The sequence below is a fragment of the Myxocyprinus asiaticus genome, chromosome 12, assembly GCF_019703515.2.
Source record: "Myxocyprinus asiaticus isolate MX2 ecotype Aquarium Trade chromosome 12, UBuf_Myxa_2, whole genome shotgun sequence".
NCBI lineage: Eukaryota > Metazoa > Chordata > Actinopteri > Cypriniformes > Catostomidae > Myxocyprinus > Myxocyprinus asiaticus.
In genome coordinates this window covers 27233485-27252797 of record NC_059355.1, presented here as the reverse complement: position 1 = coordinate 27252797, position 19313 = coordinate 27233485, and the positions used below count along the sequence as shown (strand labels likewise).

The 19313-nt window shown below is 44.2% G+C and overlaps 1 protein-coding gene across 20 annotated transcripts in view; it reads left to right on the top strand.

Moving 5' to 3' along the window:
- LOC127449388 (leucine-rich repeat-containing protein 7-like) overlaps positions 1 to 19313 on the top strand; it is a 191177-nt gene that overhangs the window by 134717 nt on the left and 37147 nt on the right. For all 20 annotated transcript variants that reach the window (XM_051712762.1, XM_051712777.1, XM_051712761.1 and 17 more), the window contains one exon: positions 17376 to 17450. In XM_051712762.1, the coding sequence (XP_051568722.1) occupies positions 17376 to 17450 (75 nt within the window). The remainder of the gene's footprint in view (positions 1 to 17375; positions 17451 to 19313) is intronic.

Here is a 19313-nt window from a genome sequence, read left to right as displayed (position 1 = left end):
TATTCTGAGTTTCTTTGTTTATCCTTTTGTTAATAAAGCTGCATTTAGATCCTCATTCCTCGCCTGCCTCGTCACAGAAAGACTGACCAAAAAATGGATCTAGCAGCCATGTTCACTCAATTGAGCCAGGCGGATTTACCCATTAGGGAGTACTTCCGTTTCTTCTGCGCCATTGCCAGCCTCACAGGTTTTGAGGACTCCCATCTCAAGGCAATATACTGAATAGGTTTAACCTATTATCGGTGGAGGGAATTGCCTGAGATGGGAGACTACACATGGAGGGAATATGTGAAGTTAACCCAGGACACTCTGGAATCTGAGGATCCTCCTCTCCCTATGCTGACCCCGGCTTCAGTGGTCTCGAAGCCTGCCACGGCCAACGAGCCAGTGCCCACGCCTGCCACGGCCAACGATCCAATGGCTGCCATGGCCAACGATCTAGAAGCCTCATCCATCCCAGAGCCTGTGTTGCCAGCCTCGTCCATCCCAGAGCCAGCGTTGTCGCGCCCATGCCCACGACCACACAGGTCATTCCCAAGTCTCCGCCCATGCCCATGACCACAGAGGTCATTCCCGAGTCTCCGCCCATGCCCACGACCACAGAGGTCGTTCCCAAGTCTCCGCCCATGCCCACGACCACAGAGGTCGTTCCAGAGTCTCCGCCCATGCCCATGACCACAGAGGTCGTTCACGAGTCTCCGCCCATGCTCACGACCACAGAGGTCGTTCCCGAGTCTCCGCCCATGCCCACGACCACAGAGGTCGTTCCCGAGTCTCCGCCCATGCCCACGACCACAGAGGTCGTTCCCGAGTCTCAGCCCATGCCCACCACCACGGAGATCGTTCCCGAGTCTCCGCCCATGCCCACCACCACGGAGGTCATTCCCGAGTCTCCGCTCATGCCCACGACCACGGAGGTCGTTTCCCGAGTTTCTGCCCATGTTCTCGACCACGGAGGTTGTTCCCAAGTCTCATCCCATGAACACGACCATGGAGGTCGTTCCCGAGTTTCTTCCCATGTTCGCGACCACTGAGGTCATTTCCCATTCATCCAGGATTCTTTGTCTCGAGCCTGCCACGGCTCCGCCTTCCACGGCTTCGCACCTCGAGCCTACCACGGCTCCACCTCCCACGGCTCCGCCCCCAGAGTCTACCACAGCTCCGCCCCCAGAGTCTCCCACAGCTCTGCCCGCTCCCCCAGAGACTATTCCTCCAGCGGCTCCACCCGCTCCCCCAGAGACTATTCCTCCTGCGGCTCCGCCAGCTCCCCCGGAGACCATTCCTCTTGCGGCTCTGCCCGCTCCCCCAGAGACTCCTCCTACAGTGGCTCCGCCGCCTGACCCTGTCCCTGTCCTGCAGCCACCTCCCAGGACTCCTGACCCAGTCCCCAACTTGAGGTCATCTCCTTGGTCTCCTGGCCGTCCGCCTGATCTGCTCTGGTCTCCCTGTTCACCTGGCCGTCCGCCTGATCTGCTCTGGTCTCCCTGTTCACCTGGCCGTCCGCCTGATCTGCTCTGGTTTCCTTTGTCTCCTGGCCGTCCGCTTGATCTGCTCTGGTCTCCTGGCCGTCTGTCTGATCTGCTCTGGTCTCCTGGCCGTCTGCCTGATCTGCTCTGGTCTCTCTGGTCTCCTGGCCATCCGCCTGATCTGCTCTGGTCTCCTGGCCATCCGCCTGATCTGCTCTGGTCTCCTGGCCACCCACCTGATCTGCACTGGTCTCCTTGGTCTCCTGGCCATCCGCCTGATCTGCTCTGGTCTCCCTGGTCTTCTGGCTGTCTGCCCGATCTGCTCTGGTCTCCCTGGTCTCCTGGCCATCTGCCTGATCTGCTCTGGTCTCCCTGGTCTCCTGGCTGTCTGCCTGATCTGCTCTGGTCTCCCTGGTCTCCTGGCCATCCACCTGATCTGCTCTGGTCTCCTTGGTCTCCTGGCCGTCCGCCTGATCTGCTCTGGTCTCCTTGGTCTCCTGGCCATCCGCCTGATCTGCTCTGGTCTCCTTGGTCTCCTGGCCGTCCGCCTGATCTGCTCTGGTCTCCCTGGCCTCCTGGCCGTCCGCCTGATCTGCTCTGGTCTACTTGGTCCTCCAAGCCTGCAGTGTCACTCTGGCTCTCCATCCCTCTGACTCCACCTTGGTTCCAAGCCTCCCTGACTTTGCCTTGTTCCTCTGCTCCCCTTGCCCCTTGTGTTCCTCATTCTCTGTTCGTTCCCTATCTGTCACTCACTCGATGTTGTGTCGATGTAGTGAGACTAGGGGTCACTCTTGGGAGCCCGAGACACCTCTGGTCTTTGATAAAAGGCCAATAAAAATTGGCGAGTGGTATTTGCATGCCACTCCCCCGGACATACGGGTATAAAAGGAGCTGGTATGCAACCACTCATTCAGATTTTCTCTTCGGAGCTGAACGGTCATGCTCACTGAGCTGAATTCCCATGACTGTTCATTCACCTCTGCTGGATCTGACAGCACATTTCAGCGGCTTCTCCCTCCTCTGCACTGGTGCACTGCAGAGAATGCCCCTGGGCGCTTCAGCAGAAGTAAGAGTATATTTCTCTAAAAGAGTATATTTCTTTAAAAGAGCGGCACACACGGAACGTCTTTTTAAAGATACCTTTCCTTTGTGTGTTATTCTTGGTTGCGCTCATTATCTCTCGCCTTCTGACGGTCACGATCACTGTCTTTCGTGTCTGGGCACTGCTAACGCGGAGACAGTGTTCGTGAATGGGTTATGTACTCATTGCGAGAACATGTCCATGGCAACGATGCAGTCGCGGCTCACCTTCGTAAGAAAGCAAGCCACCCCAGAGGCTCCCCGCCTCGGTCCTTCTACCCACAGGTATGAGGCCAGTGCGGCTAGCACTGGGGGCGATTTGGGGACCCCAATGGGACCACCTCCGCCGGTTATCCCCCCGCGGACCTCCCATTCCCCAGCTCGCTCGTCTGCCCCGATCGGGCTTCCGGATGAGTCCGCCGGCTCATCTCATTGCGAGTTCGACCTCTTATTCGGAGCCCGCGAAAGTGATGAGCTCTCGAGCGCAGCATCGGAGAGTGGGCTCGTCCAGTCGGACGTGGAAGCCTCAGCTGGGCTCCTCCCTTCGGGTGCAGTTGCCCAGCCACAGGCTGACGCGGAGATGACAACATGCTTTCCCGGGCAGCCGTGAGCGTCAGGCTAGAGTGGAATGCCCTGCCCCCGTTCCTTTCTTCCCGGAAGTGCATGAAGAGTTGACAAGGTCGTGGGAGGCACTTTTTACTGCCCGGTCCTAGACTTTCAGCTTCCCTGCCCTCACTACCCTCGATGATGGTGGTTCGCCAGGCATCTGTCCAGGTTCAGCGGTATCCACTTCACCCTGGTGAAGGACAAAAACGCTGCTACCTTGCGCGCAGAGATCGCCACCCTCCTACGGAAGGGTGTGATAAAACCTGTCCCTCCGGCGGGGATGAAGAAGGGGTTTTACAGCACCTACTTCATCGTACCGAAAAAAGGTGGTGGGTTGCGGTCAATCTTGGAACTGCGAGTACTGAACCGGGCTTTACACAGACTCCCGTTCAAGATGCTGACGCAAAAACGCATTCTGGCGAGTGTCCGGCATCAAGATTGGTTCGCAGCGGTAGACCTGAAGGACGTGCACTTCAATGTCTCGATTCTACCTCGACACAGACCCTTCCTGCTGTTTGCATTTGAGGGTCAGGCGTATCAGAACAAGGTCCTCCCTTTCGGCCTGTCCTTGTCCCCTCGTGTCCCCGCAGCTCTTGCCCGTTAAGGGAAGTGGGCATTCGCATTCTCAACTATCTCGATGATTGGCTAATCCTAGCTCACTCTCAGGACATGTTGTGTGCACACAGGGACTTGGTGCTCTCACGCCTCAGCCGATTAGGGCTTCGGGTCAACTGGGAAAAAAGCAAGCTCCTCCCGGTTCAGAGCATCTCTTTCCTTGGTTTGGAGTTGGACTCAGTCTCTTTGACAGCGCGCCTTTCGAACGAGCATGCACAGTCGGTGCTGGTCTGTTTGAAGGTGTTCAAACAGAAAACAGCGGTTCCACTGAAACTCTTTCAGAGGCTCCTGGGGCATATGGCATCCTCAGCAGTGGCCTCCTCAGTTATGCTCTCTAGCGACTAAGTCACACAGTTTCATCACCAATGACCAGATTATGCAACCGCACTTCAGTGGAGATTTGCAGAACCAAACATCTCCATTCAAGTTTGATTAAGAACGGAGTACAAATATTCTGTCTCCTTATATTTTCATTCAATAAATGAAAACTATAAGCATTTTATACTGTAATCATGAGCATGCAGTTGGTTCAGTCTTGCCTCTGGTTGTCACAGTTATGTAGAGTATATCAAACATAAACAAAATATTCATCATCGTATTAAGAGTTCTCTTTTGTAGTGTAGATATCTTCAACCCAGATACTTTGCACACTGTAGAGGGTCACCTCTGGGGAGAGGTTAGGCTAGCACTTTCATCCCGGGGCATGGCTCATCATTCATATCATCATATTCTTCTTCATTGGAGTTTTGGGAGGAATCAATTTCCTCCCAAACTGGTCTTTCTGTCCATCCAGGGTAGTTGTCATTGTACTGCGTTGTACCATTCACATTGATCAGTGTCATCTGCTTCACTGTTGCTCGGATTAAGAATGATTTTACTAATGGTATCACACAACAGAATATTATTCCTTCCACAAGGATTGTTATTCCAATCATTATATAAATTTTAGCCAATCGTGCACCCCATTTCTTAAAAAATTATATTTAAATTGTTATAAACAAACAAGACAAGCAATGTTAATCTTTAGTCACCACCATGTTTTCTTTTTCCATTCTTCATTAATATTAAAATGTACATGAGTTCAATAAAAGCATAAGTAATAACTCATTTTTCAATCTTAATTCTTCATCATACAAACATTCCCAGGTTTGTTTAATACTTCTTTAATAAATCAGGCACTCCTTTGTCTGCAACGGTTCTCAAAACTGTACCCCCAAAATCTATAATTAATCTTCTACACAGGGTATGATCCCCTGATGGCACAGTGACAGAATGCTTGGTATTTAACACTGTGATGAAATGTTTTGATAAAGCGGTTATTAAAATGCAGTTGGGTTTAGTGGAACTCACAATTTTCAGGTAGGTTTCTTCTAGACCTCCCTTTTGATGCTTCTGGCCTAAAACTTCCATCCACTTCCTTAAACCATATAACACCTCCCTTTTTGGGCAGATTTCCAGGGCGGTGATGCCCTGCCTTAAGTTGCCCCCCCCTCCACACACACACCTTTTTGCCATTGGAGGTTCTTAACCATCATTGGGTCATCACCTCATGCCACTGGTCTTGATACCGCTCAGTCCTATTAGCCAGTCCTTAATAATTTGGTATCAGTAAACAGATATTTTCTTTTGTTTCAGGGAGTATCACTTGAGAGCCGTCACAGCCAATGGAACCATCTACAACTGCTTAAATATGGAGACAGTTCAAAACATGGTTAAATTCACAAAGCATTATTCAAAATTCAACAATCTATTAAAATTGTCCAAATTAAAAGAATTCTAAAATTGAACTCATGTACAGATCATAAATTTCCATTCATGTTGTATTTCTGCTACTTTAGCAAACATCACAAAAGACCATGCATCATGGTGGGGACTATCATCAGAACAGAACAAAATAAAGGGTAGCCTCGGTCAAACTTCTAGGAAGCTTCATTTAAAAACATCATTTTAATTCAATAATAGTCTCTAGATTGTTTTGAACCTACATTAAGTGTGTCAGATCAACTTTCAACTGCATCTCTTGTCTTTAGTATAAACCCTTAACTTTAGATTGCCCTCTACATATATAAAATCTTTAATCATGATGAGGAAAGCTGTTTGATCCTCTCCTTCATATCACTGTATATAACATTATTGTCAAATCACATCATTTTCCATATAAAATAAAATACATTTTAGAGATGTGCCTTTAGCACACTTCAAAAACTTAAACTGAGAGTGTGAGAGAGGGCAGGGGAGGAATTCGGAGGGGGACATTCCACTCCTTCACACTGTTTCTATTCTTATTACAGCTATTCCTTCTTTTTCATTTTAGAATCTCACAATAATACATTTAAGTTATTCTTCAACAGTGAAAATAGTGCTGTAAATTTACAACACCTATCTTATCTGGACAATCAAAAAATCAAATTAGTCGTATAAGACTGAAATCAACTTATCCAGAGAAATTTGAATCCACATTTGAAATGTCAAATCAGTAATGATTACCAGCAGTCATGTGATCGGGAGGAACATTCGTATAAAAGCCCACATCATTTTCAGTCTTTTTTCTCCGGACTTCCTCCTGCAATATTAGCAGCCTCAATAAATCATCTTGCCCAGCCATCTGCAGTGGTGAGAGACTTATTCCAGAATGAGTTAATGAAACAACATACACATAATGATGACAAAAGAAAGGGTAAAATGTTGTTAGTATCAAAGACACACACAGAATAGACACATGAATATGAAATTATTAACATTCATAGTTGATGAATTTACAATGTTCAGTTTTAATCTTAATGTTTCTCCATGGATTTCACCTGCTACCATTGACCAATTTTTCCTTATCATTATCAATATTTTTACAATCAAAAATATCACAGATATTTCTTAAATCTTCAAATCAAAACTTCTAGCACGAATAACATTTTCCATTTTATGCACTTCCAGAAGGAAAAAAAATATTTTTTGTTAAATATCAGAGCATCTGAGCAAAAGTGTTCACAACGTTTGCTTAGTTCTGCCTCCTTATTGAAGGATGGGACTTTATTTTCCATTTTATCTGGCATGATTGGTTACAGAACAAACCCAAGAAATATCATGACATAAATATCACACATAAAAATCATGAGAATAGATATTAAGAGCACAACTTCAGTGAACTGAAAAAAAAACAGAGAACATGAAATGATCCAAATCATTCTTAAATTTCTTTCCTTTAATTCTAGTCTAAAAGGCAGCTCTCAGTGTACCCATGATCAACCAATGTCTACACTGTGTGTATAAAACAAGAAAATAAAATAAAAAATATCTAATCTTAACTTAAAATAATCTGCTATCTATCTTTTCTAAATTTGGGGCGCCCCTGTCTGAGTGGAGACACCAAGAGACACAAGGTTCTGTAGACTATTATTGGCGCCATCCTTACAGAGTAAGGGGTCATAGGTCTTTGTTTATTCCAGGCACTACCAACATCTGTCTCAGTCTCTCCATCAGACAGTCCCTAACAAAAATAATAAACTCTACCTATCTTAGTTTTGTTGGTTGATCAAGTTTACACCGATAAAGTTGCAACTCACATGTAAATTTGTTCTCCAGACATACTTAAACACATATAAAATCAAAAACAAAACAAATATTCATGGGTTCTTATATTTAGATATCAAGACTGTATAGTGTTTAATTTAATATTGTTAAAACATTTTATTCTCTCATAAACTGGACCAGACAGAACGTAAAACAGACACAAGAATGTGAAGTTTCACATTTAAGGTTTACTTTTCATACTCAAGTTACAAAATATAATTTTCTTATTAGTCAGTTTCACCTTTCTTTTTAATTTCTCTTTCCCATTTTCTTGACATCTTAACATTTCCATTTGCTTAATCGTGGCTTTGATAACTAGTGACCTCAATAAAGGAAGCACACAACAAAACAATAGCCCTCCTATCATTATTGCAATTCTCAAAAACATTCCCAATTTACATAAGGCATCTCTCCCTAACAAATTAACAGGATTCTGATTTGTATGGTTGCACTTTTGTTTTTAGTTTGTAGCCTTTTTCTCTTCCCTGTGCCCATCTTCTTATATTTTTCAGATAATTTTCTCCTTTTTGAACAGTGCTAGCATTTCTCTCTCTTTTTCCCTTTTTGTTTCTCTCTTTTTACTTTTTACTCTTATCTTTAGTTTTTATAATTTTTTATCAAAGTTTCCATTTCCTCGCACAACGCTACATCAAATGTCCCTTCCTTTGGCCATTTTCTCATCATATCTTTGTTCTCTTTTGCCATTCGCTTGAGAGCTTATTTATAAGTTCTCTACACAATGGATATTTTAATCCTAATTAGGAAAAATGTATCAATGTATCAGTTTTTGTAATAATTTTTATTTGTTCGAATAATATGATCTTCCAAAAGAAATTCAGTTATTTTTATTTATAAACCAATTTTCCATATCTTCTCTTATAACATGCACTTTAATTGTAATAATTATTATACCACATACATGTACAAATTTTCCTATATGTTGTCAGTTTACTTTTAGGATCACTCTGTATTCAAATAGTGCCAAACAACAATAACAGCTGCTTTTTCTTAGATAAGCTGAGTCTTTATTTCTTTCACTGTTATTTGTACTTGGCATATAAAGAATGAAAAATTATTTTATCACCATTAATTTAGATAAATCATTAAATTTAGAGGATAAACGAATAGCTTACTATTTTAATTTATTTCCTACTACAGTAATCTGCAAAGCCAGTATCTTGAAACAATTTTTCTAATTTGTTTCACCTTCACATTTCAATACACAACGTTTATACAAATCCCTTTATTATTTATTTATTTTGCTTCCTCGTTTCTTTGAGATTTTATCAATCAATTATTTAGTTATGCAGCAAAGGCAGAGTCTCTCTATTTGGATCACAAATTCTACAGTTTGAAGAATGGCCAAACAACTTACAAAGCCAATATCTCGGAACATTTTTAGTTTTCTCTGTCTTAACAAAAGAAATTCCTTTGCAAATTTTCACAAGAGACAGGCTTTCATTCCCAACATCCATTCAACATATAAAAGACAAACCTTCTTTATTAGACAATATTTGCTCCATTCATCGTATCCCTTTAAATTTAAAATTTTTATTTGTAGGGCTCATGTTCAAATTCACACTTGTCCTCTTATTTATAGGACTCATATAACATACACACTGTGTTCCTTTTATTTTAAGGATGCATCATACATTCCAGTCCCTCTACTGGGCTCATATTTGTACTCAGTCATACACTTCCATACGCAATCGCATTTCAGTCATACTTCACACACTTTCAAACACAGACACAAACACTCTCACAGACAGAGAAACTTTCACACTTTTTACAAACACAAGGCCTTTATAAACACAGAGATCTCACAAAATACTGTAATTCTAAAACACAACTATTCTACCACCTCTCTTAGGTGACCTACAGGATTTCTGCCTAACCGGTCAAAAACCTGTGATTCATGCCTACCCGGCTTCTATAAATGTATCTGCTTTCATTTACTGCTATCCATCTAGGCCCTCTTAACAGTAAAAACAGATAATTGCAGGATTTGCCTACCCGGTCACAAACCTGTGATTCATGCCTACCTGGCTTCTATAAACTTTATTTGCTTTCATTTACTGCTATCCATCTAGGCCCTCTCAACAGTAATAACAGATAATTGCAGGATTTGCCTACCCCGTCAAAAACCTGTGATTTTGCCTAACCGGCTTTTATAAACTTTATCTGCTTTCATTTACTGTTATCCATCTAGGCCCCCTTAACCGTAAAAATAGATCATTACATGCAATTATTATAAGACCATCAGTAGAATAAAATGGCTATATTAATATTGATTATACTTGATTAATTTATACTCAACTTGATGTTGTAACCTCCGTTCCCTGATGGAGGGAATGAGACATTGTGTCGATGTAGTGACACTAGGGGGGGTCGAACTTGGGAGCCCCAAACACCTCTGATATTTCAGAAAAGGCCAAAGAGAATTGGTAAGTGGAATTTGCATGCCACTCCCCCAGACATACAGGTATAAAAGGAGACAGCTTGCATCCACTCATTCAGGTTTGTGTTGAGGAGCCCAGACAGTGTCCCGGCCATTTCAGCGGGTAGTTCAGTGTTGTGGCAGGAGGGACACAATGTCTCATTCCCTCCATCAGGGAACGGAGGTTACAACAGTAACCAAGACGTTCGCTATCTGTCACTCACTAGACGTAGTCAATGTAGTGACACTAGGGGTCCCTATACAAAACGCCACAACCAGCTGAACTTTGTTACGTGGATCGGCGGTGCAGATGCAGGTAAGCTACCGTGTGCCTAGTAACAAGTGCACACAGCCCTGTCGTAACCTTCCCAATGCCCCAGATAAGTCGCATAGTCCCTCGTACCCCAAGGGGGAGACAGACGTACTTACAATGGGAATAGGTCACATCAGCCGTTTTGAACTTTTCACTCTTTTCCTCTTTGAAAATGAAAAATTCACAGCTGGGACCAAGATATATTCGCACCAGGGAAGGTGTTCTTTTTCCCCATGGAGAAAAGACACCGTGGAGACCACATCCTTCCCGAAGGGGAGGTTAACATGTGGAAAATACATCACATGGACTTACCAACTGCGAAGTACCACACATGGAAAGAAGTCCCCGCAGTAGGTCCTGCCTGGAAGGGAGGAGCTCTACAAGCGCAGTGACTGGTGGCAGAGCAGAACTCTGCCCAAGGGAAGACACGGGTGTACCGTCAGGGAAATCGTACATTGGAAAATACCTCATATGGGATTACTGACAGGGAACCACCACATATGGAGCACCTATCCCAAGTACACAGGCTGACCTGACAGGGCATACTTCATGAGTACTGGGCCTGGCATCGAATTGCCGCAGGTGCTGGGGGAAGAAAGACATCCAGGGACATCCAAGTTATCCCCTCAGGGAGGAGAAAGGCACTGTGTGCAAGCGGTACACCCGGCCAGCTGTCCGCATACTTACCTATTCGTACCTGCTAACACACGGGACGAAACTGGCTCAACCCGAAGATTGCAAAATCCAGCAAAGGTATTGGGTGTCGCCCAGCCCGCTGCTCTACAGATGTCTGTTAGAGAGGCGGCGTTCACCAGAGCCCAGGAGGATGCCTCACCCCTAGTGGAGTGTGCTCGTACTCCCAGGGGGCACAGCGCGCCCTGGCCTGGTATGCCAAAGCAATGGCATCCACAATCCAGTGGGCAATCATCTGTCTGGAGACAGCTTTCCCCTTCCGCTGTCCCCCAAAACAGACAAAGAGCTGCTCAGAGTGTCTAAGGCTCTCTGTGCGGTCCAAGTAAATACGCAAGGCACGTACAGGACACAGCGACGACAAGGCTGTGTCTGCCTCTTCCCGGGGCAGCGCTTGCAAGTTCACCACTTGATCCTTAAAAGGGGTAGTGGGAACTTTGGGCACATAGCCCGGCCGGGGTCTCAGGATCACGTGAGAGTATGCCAGACCGAACTCCAGGTATGTATCGTTGACAGAGAACGCCTGCAGGTCCCCAACCCTCTTGATAGAAGTGAGTGCAGTCAGGCGGCTGACTTCAATGAGAGGGCTTCTAGCTCGACTGACTCCAGGGGCTCAAACGGAGCTCTCTGTAGGCCCAGCAAGACATGAGGAGCGACAGCCCCTGAGGCTGCCTCTGAGGACGATGAACAAGTCGTGTTGGTGGCACCGTATTGGCCCACCCAGACTTGGTTCTCCGTCCTCCCTGACTTTGTACATAGTCTGTGCAAGCAGGCTCACTGGGGGAAATGCATATTTACAGAGGCCTGGGGGCTAGCTGTGTGCCAACATGTCTGTGCCGAGCAGGGTCTCGGCCAGGGAGTACCATAGCTGGCAGTGAGAGGATTCCTGGGAAGCAAACAGGTCTACCTGCGCTTCACGAATCGACTCCGAATCAGCTTAACCACCTGGGGGTGGAGTCTCCACTCTCCTCTGAGCGTCATCTGCCACAACAGCGCGTCTGCTGTGCAATTGGGTTCGGCTGGGATGTGAGTGGCCCACAACAACTTCAGTCGCTGCTCACTCCAAATGAGGAGATGGCGGGCGAGTTGCGAAATGCGACGTGAGCATAAACCGCCTTGGTGATTTATATATGCGACCGTCGCCATGTTGTCTGTCCGGACTAACACGTGCTTGCCCTGGATCAATGGCCGAAACCTCCGCAGAGCCAGCAACACCACCAGCAACTCAAGGCAGTTGATATGCCAACGCAGTCGAGGTCCTGTCCAGGAGCTCGAGGCTGCGTGCCCATTGCAAACGGTGTCACAGCCTGACCTGGACACGTCTGTTGCATCTGGTGTCAGAGCACCAGGTCCCTGTGCGCACACAATAATTCTAGAGAGTAAGCTAGAATCAGCCAATCATCAAGATAACTGAGGATGCAAATGCCCACTTCCCTTAGCGGGGCAAGGGCTGCCTCTGCGACTTTCGAAAAGATGCGAGGTGATGGACAGACCGAAGGGGAGGACCTTGTACTGGTATGCCTGAGGAATGCTCTGTGTCGAGGCAGAATCGAGACATGGAAGTACGCGTCCTTCAGGTCTACTTGACGCCGGATGCTTAACAGAATGCGCTTCTGCGACTCAAAGCTCGCAGGTCTAAGATTGGCTGCAACCCACCGCCCCTCTTCTTTTTTTGGGGGGGGTATGATGAAGTAGAGGCTGTAAAACCCCTTCTTCATATCGGCTGGAGGGACAGGCTCTACCGCATCCTTCCCTAGAAGGACTGCGATTTCCGCACGCAGAACAGTGGCATCCTTGCCTGCTAGTAGGCAAAACGGATGCCACTGAACCTGGGCGGGTGCCTAGCGAACTGAATCGCATAGCCGAGTCGGATCGTCCTGATGCCAGCACGATGGGTTGGATTCACGCCGGGGCAGGATGCACCTCCGTCTGCTGGGCAAAGTCCTCGGCAGTGTTGCCGAACAGGCCACCTTGAGAGATGGTGCTCCTGGACCACTATAGTGGACATCGCCTGCCTGAGAGCCCACGCCGTGACCTTTGTCACCCACAGGGCGAAGTCGGTCGCTGGGCACAGCTCCTGCATCAATCCTGGGTCAGGACTACCCTCATGCAGCTCTTTCAGAGCCTTGGCCTTGTGGGCCTGCAGGATGGCCATGGTATACAAGGCAGAGGTGGCATGTCCAGCAGCACTGTAACCTTGGCCATCAAGGACAAGGTGCCCTTGGACGGGAGCCTAGGACGATTCCGCTAGGTGGTGGCGGTGTTTTGCGGGCAGGGGTGCACTGCAATCACCTGCTCCACCCAAGGAACCTCCATGTACCCCCTGGCCACCCCGCCATTGAGGGTAGTGAGAGCAGAAGAACCCAAGAAACAGGACCGGGCAGTAAAAAGGTGCCAGCCACGACTTCGTGAGCTCCTCATGCATTTCCAGGAAGAAAGGAACTGGGGCAGATCGGGGCTGTGTTCGGCGCTCTGAGCCCAGGAACCAATCGTCCAGCCGTGAATGCTCAGGGTAGGGTGGAGGGTTCCACTCCAGCCCGACACTCGTGGTGGCCCGGGCAAGCATGGCCGTCAGTGCCTCGTCGGCCTCTGACTGCGCTCTCCGATGCTGTGATCGATACCTCATCCTCATCGCGAGCCCCGAATGAGACATTAAGCCCGCCCTAGGGCGAGCCGCCTGACTCACCCATGAACTCGACCGGCGGAAACGAGCATGCTGGGGAATGGGAGGTCCGTGGGGATTCACCCGGCAGAAATGCTCCCATTAAAGCCCCCAAATTGCCCCCAGCACTAACCGCCACGGCCTTGTGCATGTAAGCAGAAGGACCAGGACAGGGAGTGGCTGGAGTGGCTTTCTCTCTTTGAAAGAAAGAAAGCCATGATCACAACGTTGCCATGGTCATGCTCTCGCAGTGAGAACCCATGAACGCTGTCTCAGCGTGACTACAGCCACGTGAGACAGCGATCGTGGCCATCAGAGGATGAAAGACACCGACCGCAACCAGGAACTGCACGTAGACGGAAAGGCATCTTTAAAAAGACGCTCTCCGTCAGTGCTTACTCTTTTAGAGAAAATATACTCTTTTATTTCTCACTAGTGTGGCTGCTGAAGCACCCAGGGGCGTTCCCTGCACTTATCTATGCGAGGAGAGAGAAACCTCTGTAAATGCGCCGTATATCCAACAGCTTGTACACTTTTAGAGGTGAATGGAACACCAGTGGGAAACTCTACACTGAACGGCTCCGAAGAACAAATCTGAATGAGTGGATGCAAACCGTCTCCTTTTATACCCGTATGTCCAGGGGAGTGGCATACAAATTCCAATCACCAATTCTCATTGGCCTTTTCTCAAATATCTGAGGTGTTTGGGACTCCCAAGTTCGACCCCCCCAGTGTCACTACATCGACACAATGTCGAGTGAGTGACAGATAGGGAACTACTCTGCATACAAAATTAAACTAAACTGAAAGCTATCCTTTAGAGGAAGTAGCTACAGTATATTGTAGTTACACTAGTTACAGGAGACAGTAATACATTTTTGGATGGGTATATTTAGAAGTCGCATCGATTGGGACAGTTTAAAAAAACTTCTAATAATGAGTAAAACAATAAATTGTTACACCCAAAACTATAATATTGATATTAGTGCCCAATGTGTTGTAAAATGAAAAGCATGAAGGGGTTGCGTACATTTTTTTCAGTTTAGTTTCTGTTGTTAACATTTAAATATGAGCATCACAAAATCACAGATTTCAGAATGAGACATTTTTGCAGTGTTGTGTCAATTAATAGTCATTTTGGACTAGCAAGGAATTTGAAACTTATTTAAACAGTGCACTGTCATCAGCATTTTTTATATAAAACATTTTCATGATATGACTTCTTTATAACAGTTCACCTATTGTGAATATGTGCCTTTCCCATTATCAATACTTCTACATTTAACTTTATAGGAAATAGTATTTTCTGGAACTCTGTAACCTTACTCTGAACCTCAATATCAAGCACATTAGTCAGGCCAAACATGACTCAGACATGTTCAGTGTCCCAGTATCAGACTGGGAAGCACTGTGGAGCTTGGAGAGTTGTCGAAATTGCTTTAACATTTTGTAGCAGTGTCACGCACACACGTTTGAAATATCCAGGGCACTTTGTCCTTGGGTGATGAAAAAATACATACGCCCATCGATGCTTCCAAAGGGAACAGATGGTTTGGCATTGCAGTAAGCGTGCTTTACTGCTCAAAGCGCCCAAGTAATAAGAGAACACCCATCAACACTTTCTGGTTCCGCTGTTTGGACTTTCAATCTGTGTGTCCTACTTAAGGATTGCTTTTCAAATAACTTTTGACCTTTCCGGTTGGCAGCCCAGACTGCTCTTTTACTTTGAGCTCAGCTCCCGATCAGGCGAATTCTTGAGTAGCACTCTTGATTATTGGCATACATCAGCCATTTAAATAGAGGTCTTTTTTAAACTGCTGCTTTTGCTGAAAGCCCTTTTTCAACATGTAAATACTCCATGAAATCCACCATGAGTTTTGAGGCTTTTAGTCCATGAATGTTAGCTTTGAAGCCATCTACATGCTAGTGTATTCCTAAAAAAGGACAGAAATAACATTTAGCAGATGTGGACATTTAACATTTACAGTCTTTCTCTTCTGGGAAAACAGACCTAAAATATTGATGACTCATCCTGCACTACAAAGATGTTTGTCCAATAAAATGCTCTCTAGAATGGGAATGTCCCTCCCCCTTACACCCAGCTGCAGTCGACTAGAGAGTAGGTTCATAGTTGTGGTGTAACTATTGCTGCTTTCAAGTGGAACTGGGAAGCTCGTACCTCCGAGTTTACTTCGTTACTAAAAATTGCATTTGTTACTACGACATGTCATGCATTCAATTGGGACACAAAATACTGAAGAAGCCAAACTTAAACAAATACACAATGTATGATGACAAAAGCTGTTTTTCTGTTGGACCGGTGAACAAACATAAGTGAATAAACCTGCATCTACTTATACACGTCATATATGATTTATTAATGCATGGTATCTAACATATTATTAATTAATTTTCTTAAAACACCTGTTAAGGGTGAGTCATTAGTTGACTGTCATTTATAACAAATTAAAATGACTGAAATAAAGTACTGTACAGAAATTGAAATCATTTAGCAAAATCATTGGTTTCCATCATTTTAAATGTAGACATGCCCATTCTAACAACCCATGCTGGGAACTCGGGTATTATCTAGAATTCAGACTTTCCAAATCCACTTGAAGGGCACATAAAGGCTGTTGCTATTTTAAAAGGATATACATAAACAAAAACATAAAATTGTGCTTGTAAAGCGATTTCATGGGGTCTGTACTATCCTGAATGTAAGGAAAATATAAATCTTTAATAAGAAAAACAACAGCACAATAGCAAACTTTAACCAAACTGTTACTCAGTGGATTCCTCAAGCACCATTGGAGGAAATACTTCCTTTAGCAGTATTTTGGATGCATTGCTTCATGTTAGGAAATCATGGCTTAGCAGTTGCACAGCCTAAAAACAAACATTAGTTACATTTATTACAGCTCTGTTGGTGTCATATTCTTTTAGGTTGATATTTTTCTCTAATAGCACAAATTCTCACACAGTGGGTATTGAGAGACAGGCACTGATGGCATGAGGCATTTGTCAGGGTATGTGAGCTTTACTCTGATGTTGGCAGATGTTGACCTAAGCTGTTGATAGTTTCTTAATTTAAGTACTTGCTGTGGGGATCATGAAGGCACAGATGCTGGGGCTCAAAGGGAGAGAGAAGCAGAGAGCAGCTATTAACAAATGATATATAAGTCATAAAAGTATTTGAGCCTTTTAAACAATAACTAATTTTACTAAAGCCACTGGAATGTTTATATTTGGAATGCTTTGCTTTTAGAAGAATGGACATTGTTTTCATTGCCTTACATTGTTTTTACTGAATTTAAACGGCTCAAAGAATGTGCAATAAAATGGTTGGATTTCACTTATTTTTGAGATATACTGTGTTTGAGACTGGAATGAAAATAAAGCTACAATATTTTCTTTTTATATGATTATCTTTTTGATTTGATTTTTCTTTTTAAATCTTGGGGAATGTAGACAAACAAATCAGGCAAGACTTTAACGGATGCTTTTCGATACATTCATAACAACATACTGTATATTTGTTTGTCCAACTTGTTTAAGGCCCCATAGGCCTCTATTTTTTATTCCATTCAGCTTAAAAAGACGGATTATATTATCAACCCGAAATATTGATTATACTGAAAAAATTGGATGGAAAGTACCTAGGACAAGAGAATTTGCTTTACTCCACCAGTCGTCTGAGTTTCAGTCTTTAGAGGCTGTTTGATTATTGACATCGTCAATTCACAGAGCAAACCATTTTATTTCCAAGGGAAATTGCATGACGCATCAAGAAAGGAAAAACGTTGTTTGTTTACAAAAATCAAATATAACTGCATAGCTACAATGATTGTTAAATTAACATTCCATATATTGGTTTTCTATTTTGATTTAAAACTGTATTTACTTATTTATTATTTATGCCAATCTTTAATGTTACAGCCAGAAGTGCTGGAGCAGATTCATAGTTTAAAAGAGCTGTGGCTGGACAACAATTCATTACAAACCATACCGGGGGTAAGTACAGGAGAAATCCACTCTCAAATTTCAAAAGTATAGGCCTAATGGATTTCCAGAGTGTCTTATTATATGTACTACTGGGCAAGTTGTTATACTTATCTTCATGTTGTAGAGGTCATATATATGTCCTTGGTCTTAATCACATATAATAAGACCTCCGCTCTCGCATAATGAATTTATAGCTAAATTATTTTACTCAATCCATCGCCTGCTGCTTCCGAACTCTGCTCCTGTCAAAAGGGGCCAAAATGCTGGTCTTAAAGCTAAATGCAAACCTTAACTGTTGGTGAAATGCAAAAAAGACTCAAGATCAGTGGTTGCGGATAACATCTTCTGACATTATTTGCTGCATTCATGTATCACACTATAAATGATTGTACATAAAAAAATAAAAAAAAAATTAAAAAACATTCTAAACGAAATGCAGTGTAATTTGTGGATTAAATATTAAGTTGTTTTGGTAGCATTAAACATGATTTTATTTTATTTTTTAATTACAGTAGAGTACAATGGGGCTAAATGCACCCCTTAAGGAAATGTAGCTTTTTTCTGGTCACAAAATAAATATATATTTTTTTATTCAAAATTGATGGAGCAACATAATTTGTGTGAAAAGAAATAATAACAAAAAGTAGTATTGATTAAAATTCAGTTTTTAAAATAAGGTGGTGAGGGAGCGTTTTACCCCACACATGGGGCAAAAGGCCCCTAGGGGGTTTAAAGTGATATAGTGTAGATACCGGGGCAATAGTTATAGGGCACAATTTGTCAACTTTGAATTGCTTACTCATATACTTAAATAAGTACTTCAGAAAAAGCCAACCATTTACTGTTAATTTCAAACACATTTGGCATTTTATTACATCTCAAGTATTCTGCAAACAAACTAATCTCTATTATGATCGGATGAGTCAATGGGAGCCCACTTTGAAAAATTTTCAGAACAAATCTATTTGCCCCACTTTAAGGGTGTGTTCACACTTGGCAGGTTTGGTTAGATTAAAACAAACTCTGGTGCGATTACTCTATTAGTGCTGTTCTCTTGAACAAGTGTGAATGCTGCCATCCGAACCTTGGTGCGCACCAAACAAGCGGACCGAGACTGCCTGAATAGTGAGTTTCGGTCCGCTTCCAAACGAACTCTGGTGCGGTTCGATTGAACACAGCATGGACCAAAGACGTCTAAACGGACCAATAACAGGAAATAATTTGCCTTTAATACTGACCTCAAGCATATCTGGTTCTTCTCATCATAGGAGCTATGTTGCCCATTACAGTTCGGTACAGGCGTCGGAACCGCCGTCATCTGTCCTTGCAGCATATCATCGTTTGTGTGTGCAACGGAGGAATTCCTGGCACTGTTTTGACTCCTTTACACATTTCATTAGCTCTTTGTTTGTTCTCAGCTGGTAAAAATACCACCATATATACATATATACATCCAATGAGCGCATTTAGCCTAGCAGCCAGCATTGTTTTGGATGTTCGGCAAGTTCCGTCACAAAATATACATCATAAAAGCTGTCCAATCAGGTTGTGACCTTATCCTTATGCCTCTTTGTTTGTATCTTTAGGTTCGGTGTTAAAAATGCCAGTGTGAACACTAAGCGAACCAGGACTAAATGTATAATTTTCTTTTTTGGTCCGGACCAAGAGAACCAAGAGAACCAAACTACAAGTGTGAACACACCCTAAAAAAACCAGTGTGTTTAATAGGGTCCTTTAGCCCCTGCAACAGGGGGGATTTTTACCCCAAATACCATCCTTTCACTTATGGGACAGTTAGTCAAAAATGTTTAATTTAATGACCTTAAACAAAATTGAGACTAAATCCATGTGATAATTTCCAGTATATTCATT